The sequence below is a fragment of the Ranitomeya variabilis genome, chromosome 2, assembly GCF_051348905.1.
Source record: "Ranitomeya variabilis isolate aRanVar5 chromosome 2, aRanVar5.hap1, whole genome shotgun sequence".
NCBI lineage: Eukaryota > Metazoa > Chordata > Amphibia > Anura > Dendrobatidae > Ranitomeya > Ranitomeya variabilis.
In genome coordinates, this window is record NC_135233.1 from 992,521,793 (window position 1) to 992,537,752 (window position 15,960).

At 47.7% G+C, this 15,960-nt stretch overlaps 1 protein-coding gene across 3 annotated transcripts in view; it reads right to left on the reverse strand.

The window, feature by feature from the left end:
* The window catches only part of YEATS2 (YEATS domain containing 2), a 122,857-nt gene that overhangs the window by 58,948 nt on the left and 47,949 nt on the right, over positions 1–15,960 (reverse strand). Inside the window, exons 13-15 of one of the 3 annotated variants that reach the window (XM_077291083.1) lie at positions 15,316–15,423; positions 14,332–14,484; positions 214–472 (exon numbers count right to left, since the gene is read on the reverse strand). In XM_077291083.1, the coding sequence (XP_077147198.1) occupies positions 214–472; positions 14,332–14,484; positions 15,316–15,423 (520 nt within the window). The remainder of the gene's footprint in view (positions 1–213; positions 473–14,331; positions 14,485–15,315; positions 15,424–15,960) is intronic. The other 2 variants (XM_077291084.1, XM_077291085.1) reach the window with 2 other exon arrangements.

Genomic DNA, 15,960 nt, shown 5'->3' on the forward strand with positions numbered 1-15,960 from the left:
CAATGGTAGAAAGAAAAAAATCTGGTGTAAATGCTGCGCATCAGACTTGGTATATATTTTGGACACTTTTTTGCCTCAATGGACAGTTTGGAAGAGTCTAGAAAAGAGGGTGTGGTAAGAGGAATGGTAAATGCACCGGATGGATTGCAGTGGCAAAACAAATACAATAATGTAACATAATAATGAAGATGCAGTCTGTGGTTATGTCTGTACCTGAGCCCTGGGATCCAGCTTTTGTTGTTCCTACAGGTGCGACTTGCATTTTGGACACGTTTTGTGTGGCTTGGGATAATACATTGACACCTCCGCTGCTTACAACAGCTTTTGCCACCCCCTGAGTAACAATCTGCTTTGCCCCCACAGCTTTGGCAGCTGAAGAGCCAGATTTGGAGACAAGTATCTGGCCACCACTGATAGTTACAGACGGTTTAATGGAGGCCTGGACGGCCGATCCAACAGGAATGCCTACAACCTGGAGAAGGGAGAAAATAATTAAGTCAGTGCCGGACCTGAAAAACTCAACACAATGCAAGCAAATACCTTATTTTTCGGACTATAAGATGCACCGGACCATAAGACGCACCTAGGTTTTAGAGGAGGACATTAGAAAATAAAAAATTAAGCAAAAAAAAATAAAATGGTTGATTCTGTACTTAGTATCCCCTATCCTGGTATATACGGTCCCCTCATATCCATCCTGTTTCACATGGTTCCCACATCCCCACCCTGGTATGCATGGTCCCCCTCATCCCTATCCTGGTATGCATGGTTTCCCTCATCCCCATCCTTGTAGGAAAGATACCCCTCCTCATCCCTATCCTGGTATGCAGGGTCCCCCATCTCATCCTAGTATGCATGGTCCCATCCTTACCCTGGTATGATTGGTCCCAAACCCAGCTCCTGGCATGCATGGCCCCATCCTTATGATTAGCCCACATCCACCCACCCCCATCCTGGTATGCACGGCCCCATCATAAAACATTAAAAAAACCAAACCATTATACTTACCTTCTCGGGGCACCCTCACAGCGTCCTGTTACAATGCCAACAACTGCTTTATGCTTGTAAGCAGCACATGGCAGGGACGCAAGCAGAACACAACTGCCAGAATATTCAATGCTCTGCATGCCGGGACTGTGTACGTGAAAAGCAGTGAGTATTCATTGCGCTCTAGCGAGCACAGTGTTAGCCGGAGACTTCCTGCTGCTGCCGGCCATCACGTATGCATCTAGATACTTAAGAGAAATGAATATTCATGGAATGGGGTGAATATTCATTTCTCTTAAGTAGCAGCACATGTGAACGCCAGCAGCAGCAGGAAGTCCTGGCGTGCAGAGCATTAAGTATTCCAGCAGCTGCCGTTCAGCTAGCAAGCAGCGCATGACGTCCCTGCCATGTGCTGCTTACAAGCATAAAGCATTGCTAGCATTGGAACAGGACGCTGCCCATGGGCGTGGAATGCAGTGAATATTCATTTCTCTTTAGCAGTGGGCACAGGAGTTAGCCGAGGCAGACTGCTCCTGCCTCTGACACCACTGCTCGGACTAAACCGCTCCCCGACCTCCCCACCATAGCCAGAACTTTAAGACACATCCGGAATATAAGACAAACCCCCCATTTTCCTCCACATTTTTGGAGGAAAAAAGTGCGTCTAATTGTCCGAAAAATAAGGTAGTTAGGAAAATTACCACCAGAACAGTGGAGGAAACCTAGATATATAATTTAAACTCCTTAAGGACGCAGACAAATTTAGTTTTTGCCCTTTTGCTTTTTCCTTCCCTTGAGAAAAAGATAGAGCTGCACACCTGACTATATCACACTATGTGAGAAGCTCTTGGGGAGAGGAGAGGTGAAGCACTTAAGAAAGAAGAGCAATCTCCATATTAAAGTGAAAGGCAGAGAATCCCACTAAGGTGAAAAAAGGGAGTCTAGCGCCTGACTACTCTGACCTGGAAAAGAAAGAGACACAGGTGAGAGCCTTGCTTGATGGAAGTGATAGCTAGAGGAGAAAAAAAAAAATCACTGGAAAGTCGAAGTGCAGAGATCTCTTTGATCGGTGCCAAGTGGGAGGACTAACTAGCAACCAGGCCCCGATCGAGGTCCCCTGAATTCGGTGGGCTAATACGGTGGTCTCCAGTTCGCCCTGCGAAGGTGGACAGTCTTGACCTATGGCCTACAAGTCAAGTGCTGATGGACAAGGACATCCAAGGCAGGAATCTGGCCCTTGAGAGTCTCCCCAGCCCAAGAAAGAATGCAGTTAAAAGAAGGTAAAACCCCCCCCCCAAAAAACAGAAAGACGGTTAGTGCCTAACCTAAAAAGGCAAAGTGTGGTCTGAGACTCAGGTACATGTCTTAATCCTACTGACATTAACCTAAACTGAGGAGTCCTAATGCTAGCAGGCGAGGTATAGACAATTTTTTTGTTAAGGTGTATTATTGGTGTCCGTGACGGAGAAATATTTAAATACTTAGTGTCTGATTCCTCCTGGCAGGCAGCTACAACCCATTGACCTGTGTACCCCAATGGAACAGATGAGAAATAGGTCTTTACTGTATGATATCAGCAAAATAGAGAATTTTGTGTACTCACCGTAAAATCCTTTTCCCCGAGCCAATTATTGGGGGACAAAGGACCATGGGTGTTACGCTGCTGCCACTAGGAGGACACTAAGTGAACACAGAAAGATTAACTCCTCCTCTGCAATATACACCTCCCGCTGGCTGAGATTCAACCAGTTCGGTAACAAAGCAGTAGGAGTATTAAACAAAGGACAATAAACTATGTCACAATCTAATAACTAAACAACAAGTCAATAGGCTAACAGGGTGGGTGCTGTGTCTCCCAATGATTGGCTCGGAGAAAAGGATTTTACGGTGAGTACACAAAAATCCCTATTTCTCCTATGCCTCATTGGGGGACACAGGACCATGGGATGTCCTAAAGCAGTCTCTGAGTGGGGAGCAACACAACTGCTAATACCCCATGTACCACTGGCTTACAGCTGTGGTACTGCTGATTGCAGAATTCCCCAGCCAAGAGCAGCGTCTGCGGAAGACGGAGAATGAATGTGGTAGTGCTTTGTAAAAGTACGCAAGCTGGACCAAGTCACAGCTTTGCAGACCTTTTGTGCAGACGCCTGGTGCCGAATGGCCCAAGAGGCGCCCACTGACAGTAGAATGCGCCTTAATCCCTGCTGGAACAGGAGTGCCCCTGACACGGCAGGACTCGTGAATAGCCGAGCGAATCCACTTGGCTAGTGTCGCCTTTGAAGCAGCTAGACCCTTCCTATGCCCCTCTGGAAGCAGGAACAGGACATCTGACTTGCGGAAGGGAGCCGTCCGCGAGATGTACTGTCTAATAGCCCTAACCACATCACGAGTGTGAAGAGCTTTCTCGATACGATGGACTGGTGCCGGACAGAATGAAGGCAAAACAATCTCCTCATTGAGGTGAAAGGAAGAAACAACTTTGGGCAGGAAAGAGGGGGACGTCCTCATGACTGCCTTGTCTTGATGAAAAATCAGGAACGGAGGTCGGCAGGATAGGGCAGCCAACTCAGAGACTCGTCTGATTGACGTAATCGCCACTAGGAAAACCACCTTCCAGGAAAGAAAGGTTAGGGATACGTCCTGCTGTGGTTCGAAAGGGGCCTCCTGTAGAACGCCGAGAACCAAATTAAGATCCCATGAATCCAACGGCATTTTATAGGGAGGCGCCACGCAGGAAACTTCCTGAATGAACGTTGGAATAGAACTGACAAGGCTGAAACTTGTCCTTTGAGTGAACTAAGCGCGAGACCCGACTTTAATCCAGACTGTAGGAATTGCAATATGGAAGGGATTGAGAACACGAGAGGAGATCGTCCATGGGCTTTGCACAATGAGAAGATTCTCCAGGTGCGATGATAAATGCGCATGGACGCAGGCTTCCTAGCACTAATCATGGTGGAGATCACTTCATGAGAGAATCCAGCTTGGGCTAAAATCCAGGATCCAACGGCCACACTGTCAAAGACAGGGCCCTGGAGTCATGATGGTAAATCGGGCCCTGCGAAAGTAGATCCATGCGATCTGGTAGCTGCCAAGGAACGTCGGCGACCAGTTGAACCGCGTACCATGCCCGACGCAACTAGGATCACTGGTACCCCCCTCTGCTCTGATTTTCTTGATGACCCTTGGGGGCAAGGGGAGAGGGGGAAAGATGTACGGGAGTCGAAACAGATGCCACGGCAGAAGGGAGGAAAAATTGGGATGTGAAGGTACGCAACCTTGATGTCTATGGATGCTAGGAACTCTCCTTTTTACATGGAGGAGACGACTGAATGGAGAGATTCCATTCTGAACCGCCATACCTTGACAAACGTGTTTAACCCCTTCACCCCCAAGGGTCGTTTGAACGTTAATGACCAGGTCAATTTTTACAATTCTGACCACTGTCCCTTTATGAGGTTATAACTCTGGAATGCTTCAACGGATCCTGGTGATTCTGACGTTGTTTTCTCGTGACATATTGTACTTCATGATAGCAGTAACATTTCTTTGATATTACCTGCGTTTATTTGTGAAAAAAATGTAAATTTGGCGAAAATTTTGAAAATTTCGCAATTTTCCAACTTTGAATTTTTATGCAATTAAATCACAGAGATATGTCACACAAAATACTTAATAAATAACATTTCCCACATGTCTACTTTACATCAGCACAATTTTGGAACCCAAATTTTTTTTTGTTAGGGAGTTATAAGGGTTAAAATTTGACCAGCAATTTCTCATTTTTACAGCACCATTTTTTTTTTTTTAGGGACCACATCTCATTTGAAGTCATTTTGAGGGGTCTATATGATAGAAAATACCCAAGTGTGACACCATTCTAAAATCTGCACCCCTCAAGGTGCTCAAAACCACATTCAAGAAGTTTATTAACCCTTCAGGTTTTTCACAGGAATTTTTGGAATGTTTAAATAAAAATGAACATTTAACCTTTTTTCAAAAAAAATTTACTTCAGCTCCAATTTGTTTTATTTTACCAAGGGTAACAGGAGAAAATGGACCCCAAAAGTTGTTGTACAATTTGTCCTGAGTATGCCGATAACCCATATGTGGGGGTAAACCACTGTTTGGGCGCATGGCAGAGCTCGGAAGCGATGGAGCGCCATTTGACTTTTCAATGCAAAATTGACTGGAATTGAGATGGGACGCCATGTTGCGTTTGGAGAGCCACTGATGTGCCTAAACATTGAAACCCCCCACAAGTGACACCATTTTGGAAAGTAGACCCCCTGAGGAACTTATCTAGATGTGTGGTGAGCACTTTGACCCACCAAGTGCATCACAGAAGTTTATAATGCAGAGCCGTAAAAATAACAAATCATTTTTTCACAAAAATGATCTTTTCGCCCCCAATTTTGTATTTTCCTAAGGGTAAGAGAAGAAATTGGACCCCAAAAGTTGTTGTACAATTTGTCCTGAGTACGCTGATACCCCATATGTGGGGGTAAACCACTGTTTGGAGCATGGCAGAGCTCGGAAGGGAAGGAGCGCCATTTGACTTTTCAGTGCAAAATTGACTGGAATTGAGATGGGACGCCATGTTGCGTTTGGAGAGCCCATGATGTGCCTAAAAAGTGGAAACCCCCCCAATTATAACTGAAACCCTAATCCAAACACACCCCTAACCCTAATTCCCAATGGTAACCCTAACCACACCCCTAACCCTGACATACCCCTAACCCTAATCCCAACCGTAAATGTAATCCAAACCCTAACTTTAGCCCCAACCCTAACTTTAGCCCAACCCTAACTGTAGCCTTAACCCTAGCCCCAACCCTAGCCCTAGCCCTAATGGGAAAATGGAAATAAACACATTTTTTTTAATTTTTCCCTAACTAAGGGGGTGATGAAGGGAGGTTTGATTTACTTTTATAGCGGGTTTTTAAGCGGATTTTTATGATTGGCAGCCGTCACACGCTAAAAGATGCTTTTTATTGCAAAAAATATTTTTTGCGTTACCACATTTTGAGAGCTATAATTTTTCCATATTTTGGTCCACAGAGTCATGTGAGGTCTTGTTTTTTGCGGGACGAGTTGACGTTTTTATTGGTAACACTTATGGGCATGTGACATTTTTTGATCGCTTTTTATTCCGATTTCTGAGGCAGAATTACCAAAACCAGCTATTCATGAATTTCTTTTGGTGGTGGGGGTGGGGGGTGGGGCGTTTATACCGTTAAGCGTTTGGTAAAATGGATAAAGCAGTTTTCTTCTTCGGGTCAGTACGATTCCAGCGATGCCTCATTTATATCATTTTTTTATGGTTTTGGCGCTTTTATACGATAAAAACTATTTTATAGAAAAAATAATTATTTTTCCATCGCTTTATTCTGAGGACTATAACTTTTTTATTTTTTCGCTGATGATGCTGTATGGCGGCTCATTTTTTGCGGGACAAGATGACTTTTTCAGCGATACCATGGTTATTTATATCGGTCTTTTTGATCGCTTGTTATTCCACTTTTTGTTTGGCGGTATGATAATAAAGCGTTGTTTTTTGCCTCTTTTTTTACGGTGTTCACTGTGAAGGGGTTAACTAGTAGGACAGTTTTATGGGTCGGGTCGTTACGGACGCGGCGATACTAAATATGTGTACTTTTATTGTTTTTTTTTTTATTTAGATAAAGAAATGTATTTATGGGAACTATATATATATATATATATATATATATATATATATATATATATATATATATATATATATATATATATATATTTATTTTTTACACTATAACATTGCCCCGGGGGGGGGAGGGGGGGCATCATGTTATAGTGTAAGATCGCTGATCTGACACTTTGCACAGCACTGTGATGACCTGAGCACTGGCGCTTGGTAAGCCACCTCCCTGCAGGACCTGGATGCAGCCCCGCGGCCATTTTGGATCTGGGGCCTGCAGGAAGGAGGAGGTAGGAGACCCTCGGAGCAACGCGATAATATCGCGTTGCTCCGGGGGTCTCAGGGAAGCACGCAGGGAGTCCCCTCCCTGCGCGATGCTTCCCTATACCACCGGAACACTGCGATCATGTTTGATCGCAGTGTGCCGGGGGTTAATGTGCCAGGGGCGGTCCATGACCGCTCCTTGCACATAGTGCCGGATGTCAGCTGCGATAGTCAGCTGACACGCGGCCGCGATCCCCCTGTGAGCACGGCCGATCGCATATGACGTACTATCCCGTCGGTGGTCATACGGGCCCACCCCACCTCGACGGGATAGTACGTCATATGTCATATGAAAGGGGTTAACAGCTTTAGGTCCAGTATGGGCAGTAGCGATCCGTCCTTCTTTGGGACCACAAATAGGTTCGAGTAAAAACCCTTGAACCTTTCGTCCTGAGGAACTAGAATAATGACTCCGTACCTTCGTAGCGCATGTACGGCCTGTAGGAAAGCTGTAGTTCTTAGTTTTGGGAGGGGAAGACAGGAAAAAAACGTGTCGGGGGAGGATAAGAAGACTCAATTTTGTATCTGGAGGACACCAGCTCTCTGACCCACTCGTCGTGGACAACCGAGAGCCAGGCTTGACGGATCTAAAGTAAACGGCCGCCTACTTTGTCTGTGCCCACCGGATGTCGCAACAAGTCATTGTGTAGAAGATGTAGGGGATCTGGTTCCCTTGGATCCAGACGTCCTTGGTCTGGATTTCCAGGAAAGGTTAGGTCTGTATAAGACCTGGGAACCTCTGTCTCCACACGGAGCCCGTCCTGATCCAGAGGAGAAGGTTGTAGAGGACCAACTGGAATTGTTGCGAAAAGGCCGGGACCGAGGCTATTGTTGATTCCAAAATGGCCAGGAAGGCCTTTGTTGAAGAAGAAATTTACTCTTCCCTCCGGTAGCATCAGAAATGATTTGGTCGAGGTTCTCTCCAAATAAGCAACCAGTTTGGTAACGCAGAGAGGTTAACGATTTTTTGGAAGCAGAATCTGCCCGCCAATCTCGGAGCCATAGGGCCCTTCTGATGGAGACCGCATTTGCAGCTGCCTGTGCAGTGCAATTGGCCGCATCTATCGAAGCGTTAACTACGAAGTCCCCGGCTTTAGCTATCTGACTAGCGAGGTCGGCCGCCTCCGGGGGAAGATTGCTGCCGTGAATGGTTGTGGTTAACATTTCTGCCCAAGCGACCATTGCCTTAGCCACCCAAGTCGCATCGAAGGATGGAAAGAGCGACGCTCCTGAAGCCTCGAAGACAGAATGAGCGAGGTAGTCAATTTGACGTCAGTGGGGTTTTTGATTGAGTAACCATCAGACAAGGATAGGAGTGTTCTGGACGCAAGATGCGATGTGCAGGATCCACTGAACGGGGACTGTAGCCAATCCTTCATTATGTCCGGAGCAAAAGGATATTTGGACTCAATAGCATTTTGACCCGTGAACCGTTTATCTGGCCGGTCCCTGTGTTTCTGGACAATGTCCTTAAACTCAGGATGATTTGCAAATACTTTGTGGACACGTTTAGTCTTCTTAAAGGACACTTACATGTTCCGGAGCGGATATAGATTCCTCATCCACCCTCAGGGTCTTGTTGACCGACTCAATAAGGGAATCAAGCGTCTCTTCATAAGTCGAGGAATCCTGGACTAAGGACGCATCAGACTCGTATTTGGAGTCATGTGCGCTGCGAACTTCAGGAGAGGGGGAGCGAAAAATTGAGCTCGCAGAAGCATGAGCGTGATCGGTCCCCTTTGACCGAGTATGACCCCTGCTGGTGGACGGTTCTCTACGGTCGCAGGAGTCCTCCGCGGCCAACAAAGTGATAGACCGTGACAAGGCTGTCCACAAAATCATGGCACCCGAGATTAGCAGGGCACTTCTCGTTCAGGACGAGAAGCATCAGGAATGTGGGTGGTAGCTCCGGCGGCGCCATGCAAATTGTGGCCTAGTCCGGCTAAAAGTCGGGAGCAACATTTCTGGCGCTTGCCAGCGATGCGCACCGGCTAAGAAGGGGCCGCGACGGGGGACAGACCGACTGCTGCTGGCACCGGTCCAGCGCCTCCTCTCCCAAGGGACCAGGACCCGCAACCTCCGTCGGGTGCAGGGACGCGCTGTCAGAAGGCCTGTCACGGAGGTGATGCAGCAGAGCCTGACTTGTGCAGCTCTTAAAAGGTATATACCTCAATCCATCCTCCCTATAGATAGGGGATGGAGAGGACCCTCTGTTCATCTTGATCCTGAGGCCGTGGGGCTGTAATGATGCCATTACATGGGACTTTCTGTCCAGGTGTGAGGGTGATCTCTTAAAGTGAGATCTATACGATTGCTTGTACCTGACCAAACATAAGCTGAGTGCTAGCTTAGAGGCCAAACAATGCATCAGATACACAGACAGAAACACACTCCTCTCTCAGTCAAAGATGGTGCACAACAGCACTTTATTCTTCTGAACAAAGGAAGATACTAGAAACAGGAAATGGGGGAGGTCGCACAACTTCTGAATAGTTTGTGTCACTGATTGGTTCATTCCAACTTCATTTCCAACTTCACTTCCATATATGGTATTCAGTTCAGTGTCCAATGTTCAGTGACGTCTTCACATTCCAAAAGTTCCTTCCAGTGTGCTGCTGATCAGGAAATAGACTCCATCTTGCTACACCATATCTGAACTGACTTATATAAGGTTTAATAATTGATTCCATTAGCCATTTTCTCCTTCACACAGGTCCAGCTATGGGTTTTTTTGGCCCCGGAGAGGAACATGAAGGGAAACTCCATGTGCTCACCCTTTTTGTAGGTGTGGGGAGATCGGGACCAAGAAGGAACTGTCGCCCCAAAGTGAGGTTAGGAGTGCCCCAGTCGTCGCAGGAGAGGGTACGGGGAGATATACTCAGCGTTCTCGCCTGTTGATGGTTCAGGGGAGAACGGACCCTTGAAAGGGATCAGTCACCCCTTTCACTCCGTTAATTAAAAAATAAAAATGGAGAAAAGAAAAAGTTGAAAATAAACGTTGGGGTCTGAAACCAGACTCAAGTGCCTCCTACAGACACTAAGCAAGAACTGGTTGACTCTCAGCCAGCGAGAGGGTGCATACTGCAGAGGAGGAGCTAACCTTTCTGTGTTCACTTAGTGTCCTCCTAGTGGCAGCAGCATAACACCCATGGTCCTGTGTCCCCAAATGAGGCGTAGGAGAAATAAGACATTTTCCCATCAAACTCATTAATTAATCTGGGATATAATGTCAGATAGGCCAGGTTCTCATGGATGAAGCTACAACCTCTCAGGCAAATGGGATCTCCCTGACTCCAAGTACATCAGGTAAGGCAACTGCAGGATCCAAGGACAGGGAGTAAGAAGAGGTGACCAAATATATCCACAGTCATCACCATCAGGATTTACAAAAACAGATTGAAATCCCTGTTCTCCTAAGTGGTGGGTTCTCAGCGTCAGACCCAAACTATTGACAATCTGTAAAATAGGGATTTTTGTGTACTCAAGGTAAAATCCTTTTCTCCGAGCCACTAATTGGGGGACACAGAACCATGGGTGCTATGCTGCTGTCACTAGGAGGCTGACACTAAGTTGAGAAAAAAAAAAAAAGTTAGCTCCTCCCCTGCAGGATACACCCTCATGCTGGCTTCCAGAGACCCAGTTCAGTGTAAAAGCAGTAGATTATTAATAAGATGTAACAGCAATATTAGGGTACAACATGACAGAGTAAGCAAACAGCCAAAAAGAAGACAAGGCTAACAGGGTGGGAGCTGTGTCCCCCAATTAGTGGCTCGGAGAAAAGGATTTTACGGTGAGTACACAAAAATCCCTATTTCTTCTTCACCACATTGGGGGGACACAAAACCATGGGACATCCCAAAGAAGTCCCTGGGTGGGGAACAATATAACTTAATAACTCCGTGTACCAACTGACTATAAATGCGCAACAGCCGCTTGCAGAACACGTCTGCCAAGGGCTGCATCCAAAGAAGATTGAGTGTGGACATTGTAGTGCTTCGTGAAAGTATGCAGGCTGGACCATGTTGCGGTCTTGCAAACCTGCTCTGCCGACGCCTGGTGCCGAATGGCCCAGGAAGCATCCACCGACCGAGTTGAGTGTGCCCTAATCCCCGCCAGGATAGGTCTGCCCCTGATCCGATAAGATTCTTGAATAGCTGATCGGATCCATCTGGCTATCGTGGCTTTAGAAGCGGCTAAACCCTTTCTGTGACCCTCTGGGAGCACGAAGAGAGAGTCAGACTTGCGGAAGGGGGCAGTTCTAGAAACGTACCTCCTGAGGGCCCTTACCACGTCCAAGGTGTGAAGGGTCTTTTCAACCCTATGTATTGGCTGCAGGCAGAAGGAGGGAAGAACGATATCTTCATTAAGGTGGAAGGATGAAACCACCTTGGGAAGAAAGGACGGAGATGGACGCAGGACCACTTTGTCCTGGTGGAAGGAAAGGAAGGGTGCCCGGCAAGAGAGGGCGGCCAGCTCTGAGACTCGCCTGATAGAGGTTACTGCCACAAGGAAGGCGATCTTCCAGGAGAGGACAATCAGCGGGACATCCTGGAGAGGTTCAAAAGGGGACTCCTGAAGAACACTCAGAACCAAATTGAGATCCCAAGACTCTAACAGGGGTACCACGTGAGAGACCCCCTGAACGAAAGTCCTGACCTGCAGGTTAGCAGCAATCCTACGTTGGAACAACACGGATAATGCCGAGATCTGACCCTTGAGAGAACTGAGCGCCAGACCGGAATCCAAGCCGGACTGGAGAAATTCCAGAATGGAGGGAATAGAAAAGGCGAAAGGAGGACATCCACCAAACCTGCACATGAGAAGAAGGCTTTCCAGATGCGGTGATAAATGCGAGCAGAAGACGTCTTGCGAGCACTAATCATGGTGGCAATGACTTGCTGGGAGAAACCAACTTGAGTTAGGATCCAGGTTTCAACAGCCACGCCATTAAACGTAGGGCCCCTGAGTTCTGGTGGTAGATCGGCCCTTGGTGAAGCAGATCTGGGCGATCTGGTAGCCGCCAGGGAACGTCGGATATGAGTTGAACGAGCTCTGCATACCTCGCGCGACGTTGCCAATCCGGGGCGACTAGGATCAAAGGAACCTCCTCCGTCTTGATTTTACGGATTATCTTCGGAAGTAAAGGAAGCGGAGGAAACACGTACGGGAGATGGAACGGATGCCATGGGAATATCAGTGCGTCCACCCCGATGGTTTGAGGGTCCCGAGAACGCGCTATGAAGTTGGGAACCTTTGCGTTCAGTCTGGACACCATAAGATCCATGTCCGGAGTCCCCCAGCGAAGACAAATCTGCTGGAAGATCTCCGGATGGAGTTCCCACTCCCCCAAGGCGAGACCCTGACGGCTGAGAAAGTCCGCCGCCCAATTCTCGACGCCTGGAATGTGCACTGCAAAAATGGTGGAGCGGTTGTGCTCGGCCCAGCGGAGAATGTGAGAGACTTCCCACATCGCCGCCCTGCTGCGGGTACCCCCCTGTTTATGTACACCACAGCTGTGACGTTGTCTGATTGAATTCGAATTGGGTGACCCGCAAGGAGGAAGTGGAAATGTCTCAGGGCAAATCTGATCGCTCGAATCTCCAATATGTTTATCGGAAGTCTCGATTCTCGAATCGTCCAATGTCCCTGGGCAGTGTGGTGGGGAAATACCGCTCCCCAACCGAGGAGACTGGCGTCGGTAGTTACCACCAGCCAGTGAATTGGGAGGAAAGACCTTCCCTGGATGAGAGATGACTCCAAAATCCACCATTTGAGCGCTTGCCTGATCTGCGGGGACAGGGCCGATAGAGAGATAAGGGACTCCTGTCCCAATTTGGCCGATGATTCCCTTGTAATGGAGGGGTCTCTTAACCCAGTTAGACGAGTTCCCTGCTCCCCAGAGGGGTCATGGAGGGATTCAATCGCTTTGGCCAGCGAAGCCATGGATTGTGACAGTGACGTGGCCCACTCAGGGGGGCTAGATACACTGGGGTCGGTAGCGGCGGAGGGCTCCTGGGCACATTGGGCATCACAGGCTGAGCAGATAGGGGAGCTTTGAGGCCGAGAGAGAGGAGCCTGGCAGGTGGTATATGCAGTGAAAAAGGTAGTATGTACCTTTGTAGTCTTCTTAGACTTTGACTGCAACATGATGTACCCCAATATAAGTGAAAAAACACTGCTAGTGGAAGCAATGTGGGGTAAAGCTGCAGGGAAGCACCTAGTGCCGTCTCCTTACCCAGGTCCTGTGTCCCGCAATACGAAAAAAATGGTGCTGAGTAAACCGGCATCCAGGGCGACACGTGCAGAGGGCGGCAGAGCTTGCAGTGGGAAAAAGATGGCTGCCGAGAGCTGGGAGGTAGTCTCGCAAGGAGCGAGAAGCGCCAGTACTAGGGGCGGAGCCGCCGGAGTGATGCGAGAGGTGGGCGGAGCTTACCGGGATGCGGCCTACACAAGGCCGAAGCCGGGGACTACATTTATGGCTTCGGCCGGCACGCACCCGCGGATCACCGGGAAAAGTGCCGCGGAGCTCTGTGGGGACCCTGCCGCTATGGAGCCCTCGTACCGCCGAAGAAACGACCCCTCCCGGTGCACTTACCCCTGTAAAGCAGGTCAGCGCTGTGCCCGGGGCAGTTAGGACGGTGCAGGGTTGGGGGAGCCTCCATCCACCATCCCCTGAAAGGGGGGTGGAGAGTAACCGTCCGCCTCCTTCCATCACCCGCTTTCAGTGGTGATGCAGCGGGGGCTGCACGGACGCCACAATGGAAAAGTGCCTCTGAACAGCCGAGGGTAAAACCTGGTGGGCAGGTCGAAATGTCCGGCAATATGGCCTGGCTGCAGAAGAGGATACTGGAGGTACCACTCCAGTGCTCGTCTGATAGAGAGGGGGGGAGATCGGTGCCCTGGAAGGAGCCAGTCGCCCCTAAAATCAGCCCAGGCAGTGGCATCCCACATCACAGGAGAGGACACGGAGAGGAAATACTCCCATGCTCGCCTGTTGTTGGTTCGGGGAGATCAGAGCCTTGAAAGGTTCCGTCGCCCCTTCGTCCAGGTAAATGGATAAATTGTGGGAAAAAATCTGAAAAGCGCTGGTCTGAATAGCAGACCCAGTGTGCCTCCTACGGACACTAAGCTTGAACTGGGTCTCTGGAAGCCAGCATGAGGGTGTATACTGCAGGGGAGGAGCTAACCTTTTTTTGTCTCAACTTAGTGTCAGCCTCCTAGTGACAGCAGCATAACACCCATGGTCCTGTGTCCCCCAATGTGGCGAAGGAGAAAAGTTCTTTGGTGGGAAATGCAGATGGTGCCAATACAACACACATATAACTGTAAGAAGATCCTACCTTAGACCCCTCTGCAGTATTTATGGTCTTCTGTGGGGAAACTGCAATCATTTGGTTACCCTTCACAGTAACAATCTGCGGGAGAGATGGCTGTGACGTAGAGGGAGTTTCTTGTTGTTGATAAGGTTCAATCGGCTCCTGCTTAATAATCACCTAAAAGAAGCAGTACATTGTGGTTCAATCTCCAAAGCAGGTGGTTCCCAAGTCTAGCAAGCTACATGCAAGATCTTGGTCCAATCAGCACAATTTGAGAAATAAGATAAATTATATATACGATACCGATGCTTCAGGGATTTCTTTCTAGTGCCATCAGGATGTTAAAGCACCACTCCAGTAGGGTTTTTTCAGCACTGGAGTGGCGCTGTAAACGTAAGCCCCCTGCCTCCGTTCTTATATTTACCTTCCGGAGGTTTAACTTTTTACTGATGCCACTTCTGTCCCATGGCGCCATTTTGTGACTGGCCGGATTTCAGAAGTTATGTCACAAAAGCTCAATGCAAGTCTATGAGAGCAAGAACGAGGCTCTCAGAGATGTATTGCAAAGTGACCTCTGGCGTGCTCCATGACACAATGGAGTGCCCGTGCAGGCCACTCTTGTCTGCAGACCGAAGGGAGCAACACTGGAAAAGGATGTAGGTGGCGGCAGGCGACAGACAGGAGAATCACATTTAAAGACCACGCAATAAAAAAAAACAAAAAAAACACTGAATTGGTGCTTTAATGAAATTTAAAAAATGCCTAGTTCCCCCAGCAGGCAACCCCCACCCCACAGCTAGGACCATACCCCAAAACCATTCCTAATGGTTTTCAAGAAAAGAGAAAAAAATATATGTAAATTACCTACATTTTTATTTAAAAAAAACAAAAACAAAAAAAACAAAACATTCATCTTTTCCCCATTCCTTCCATCTTCACAACCGCACACAGAATTTACTCCATCATCACATAACGTATCACAGTGCTAAGGACAATACGAAATGTTACCTTCGTGAAAGCCCCGAGTCCTCCTGACACTGGTTTTGGACTCTGAGCCTTAGAATGACTTCCAATGGGACAAAGTGGAGGCATTGCTGCAAAGAGAGACTCCTCCTGCTAAGAGGGAAAGGATGTGCAAGACGTGAAGTTATCTGTGGGAATTATAAGCTATAAAATTTCATAAAATTTCATTCACAAACTATGTGCAGAGAAGGAGCAAGAGCAAACACAGCTCCTATGATGGGAGCCAATCTAATGCGATGTGTAAACCATGTATGTAGTCTGGTCCTACAGTAACACTCCCTTCTATCCCTGGGGTTTTTAGCAGATTCAGGAGCTGAATCCACATTACATGCGGTGGGTGACCGCTGTGTTATACAGCCAGCACCTGCCTCTATTGGAGCCAAGCTTGGATCGCCGCTTATTACCTCTTAAATATCGCTGACAGAGGCAATCAAGAGGAAAAAAGATATATATGTGTGTGTGTGTGTGTGTATATATACATATATATATATATATATATATATATATATATATATATATATATATATATATATATACACACACTATATAATTGTCTAAGGGTCACTTCCGTCTGTCTGTGTCCTTCTGTCTTTCTTCCTGTCACGGATATTCATTGGTCGCGGCCTCTGT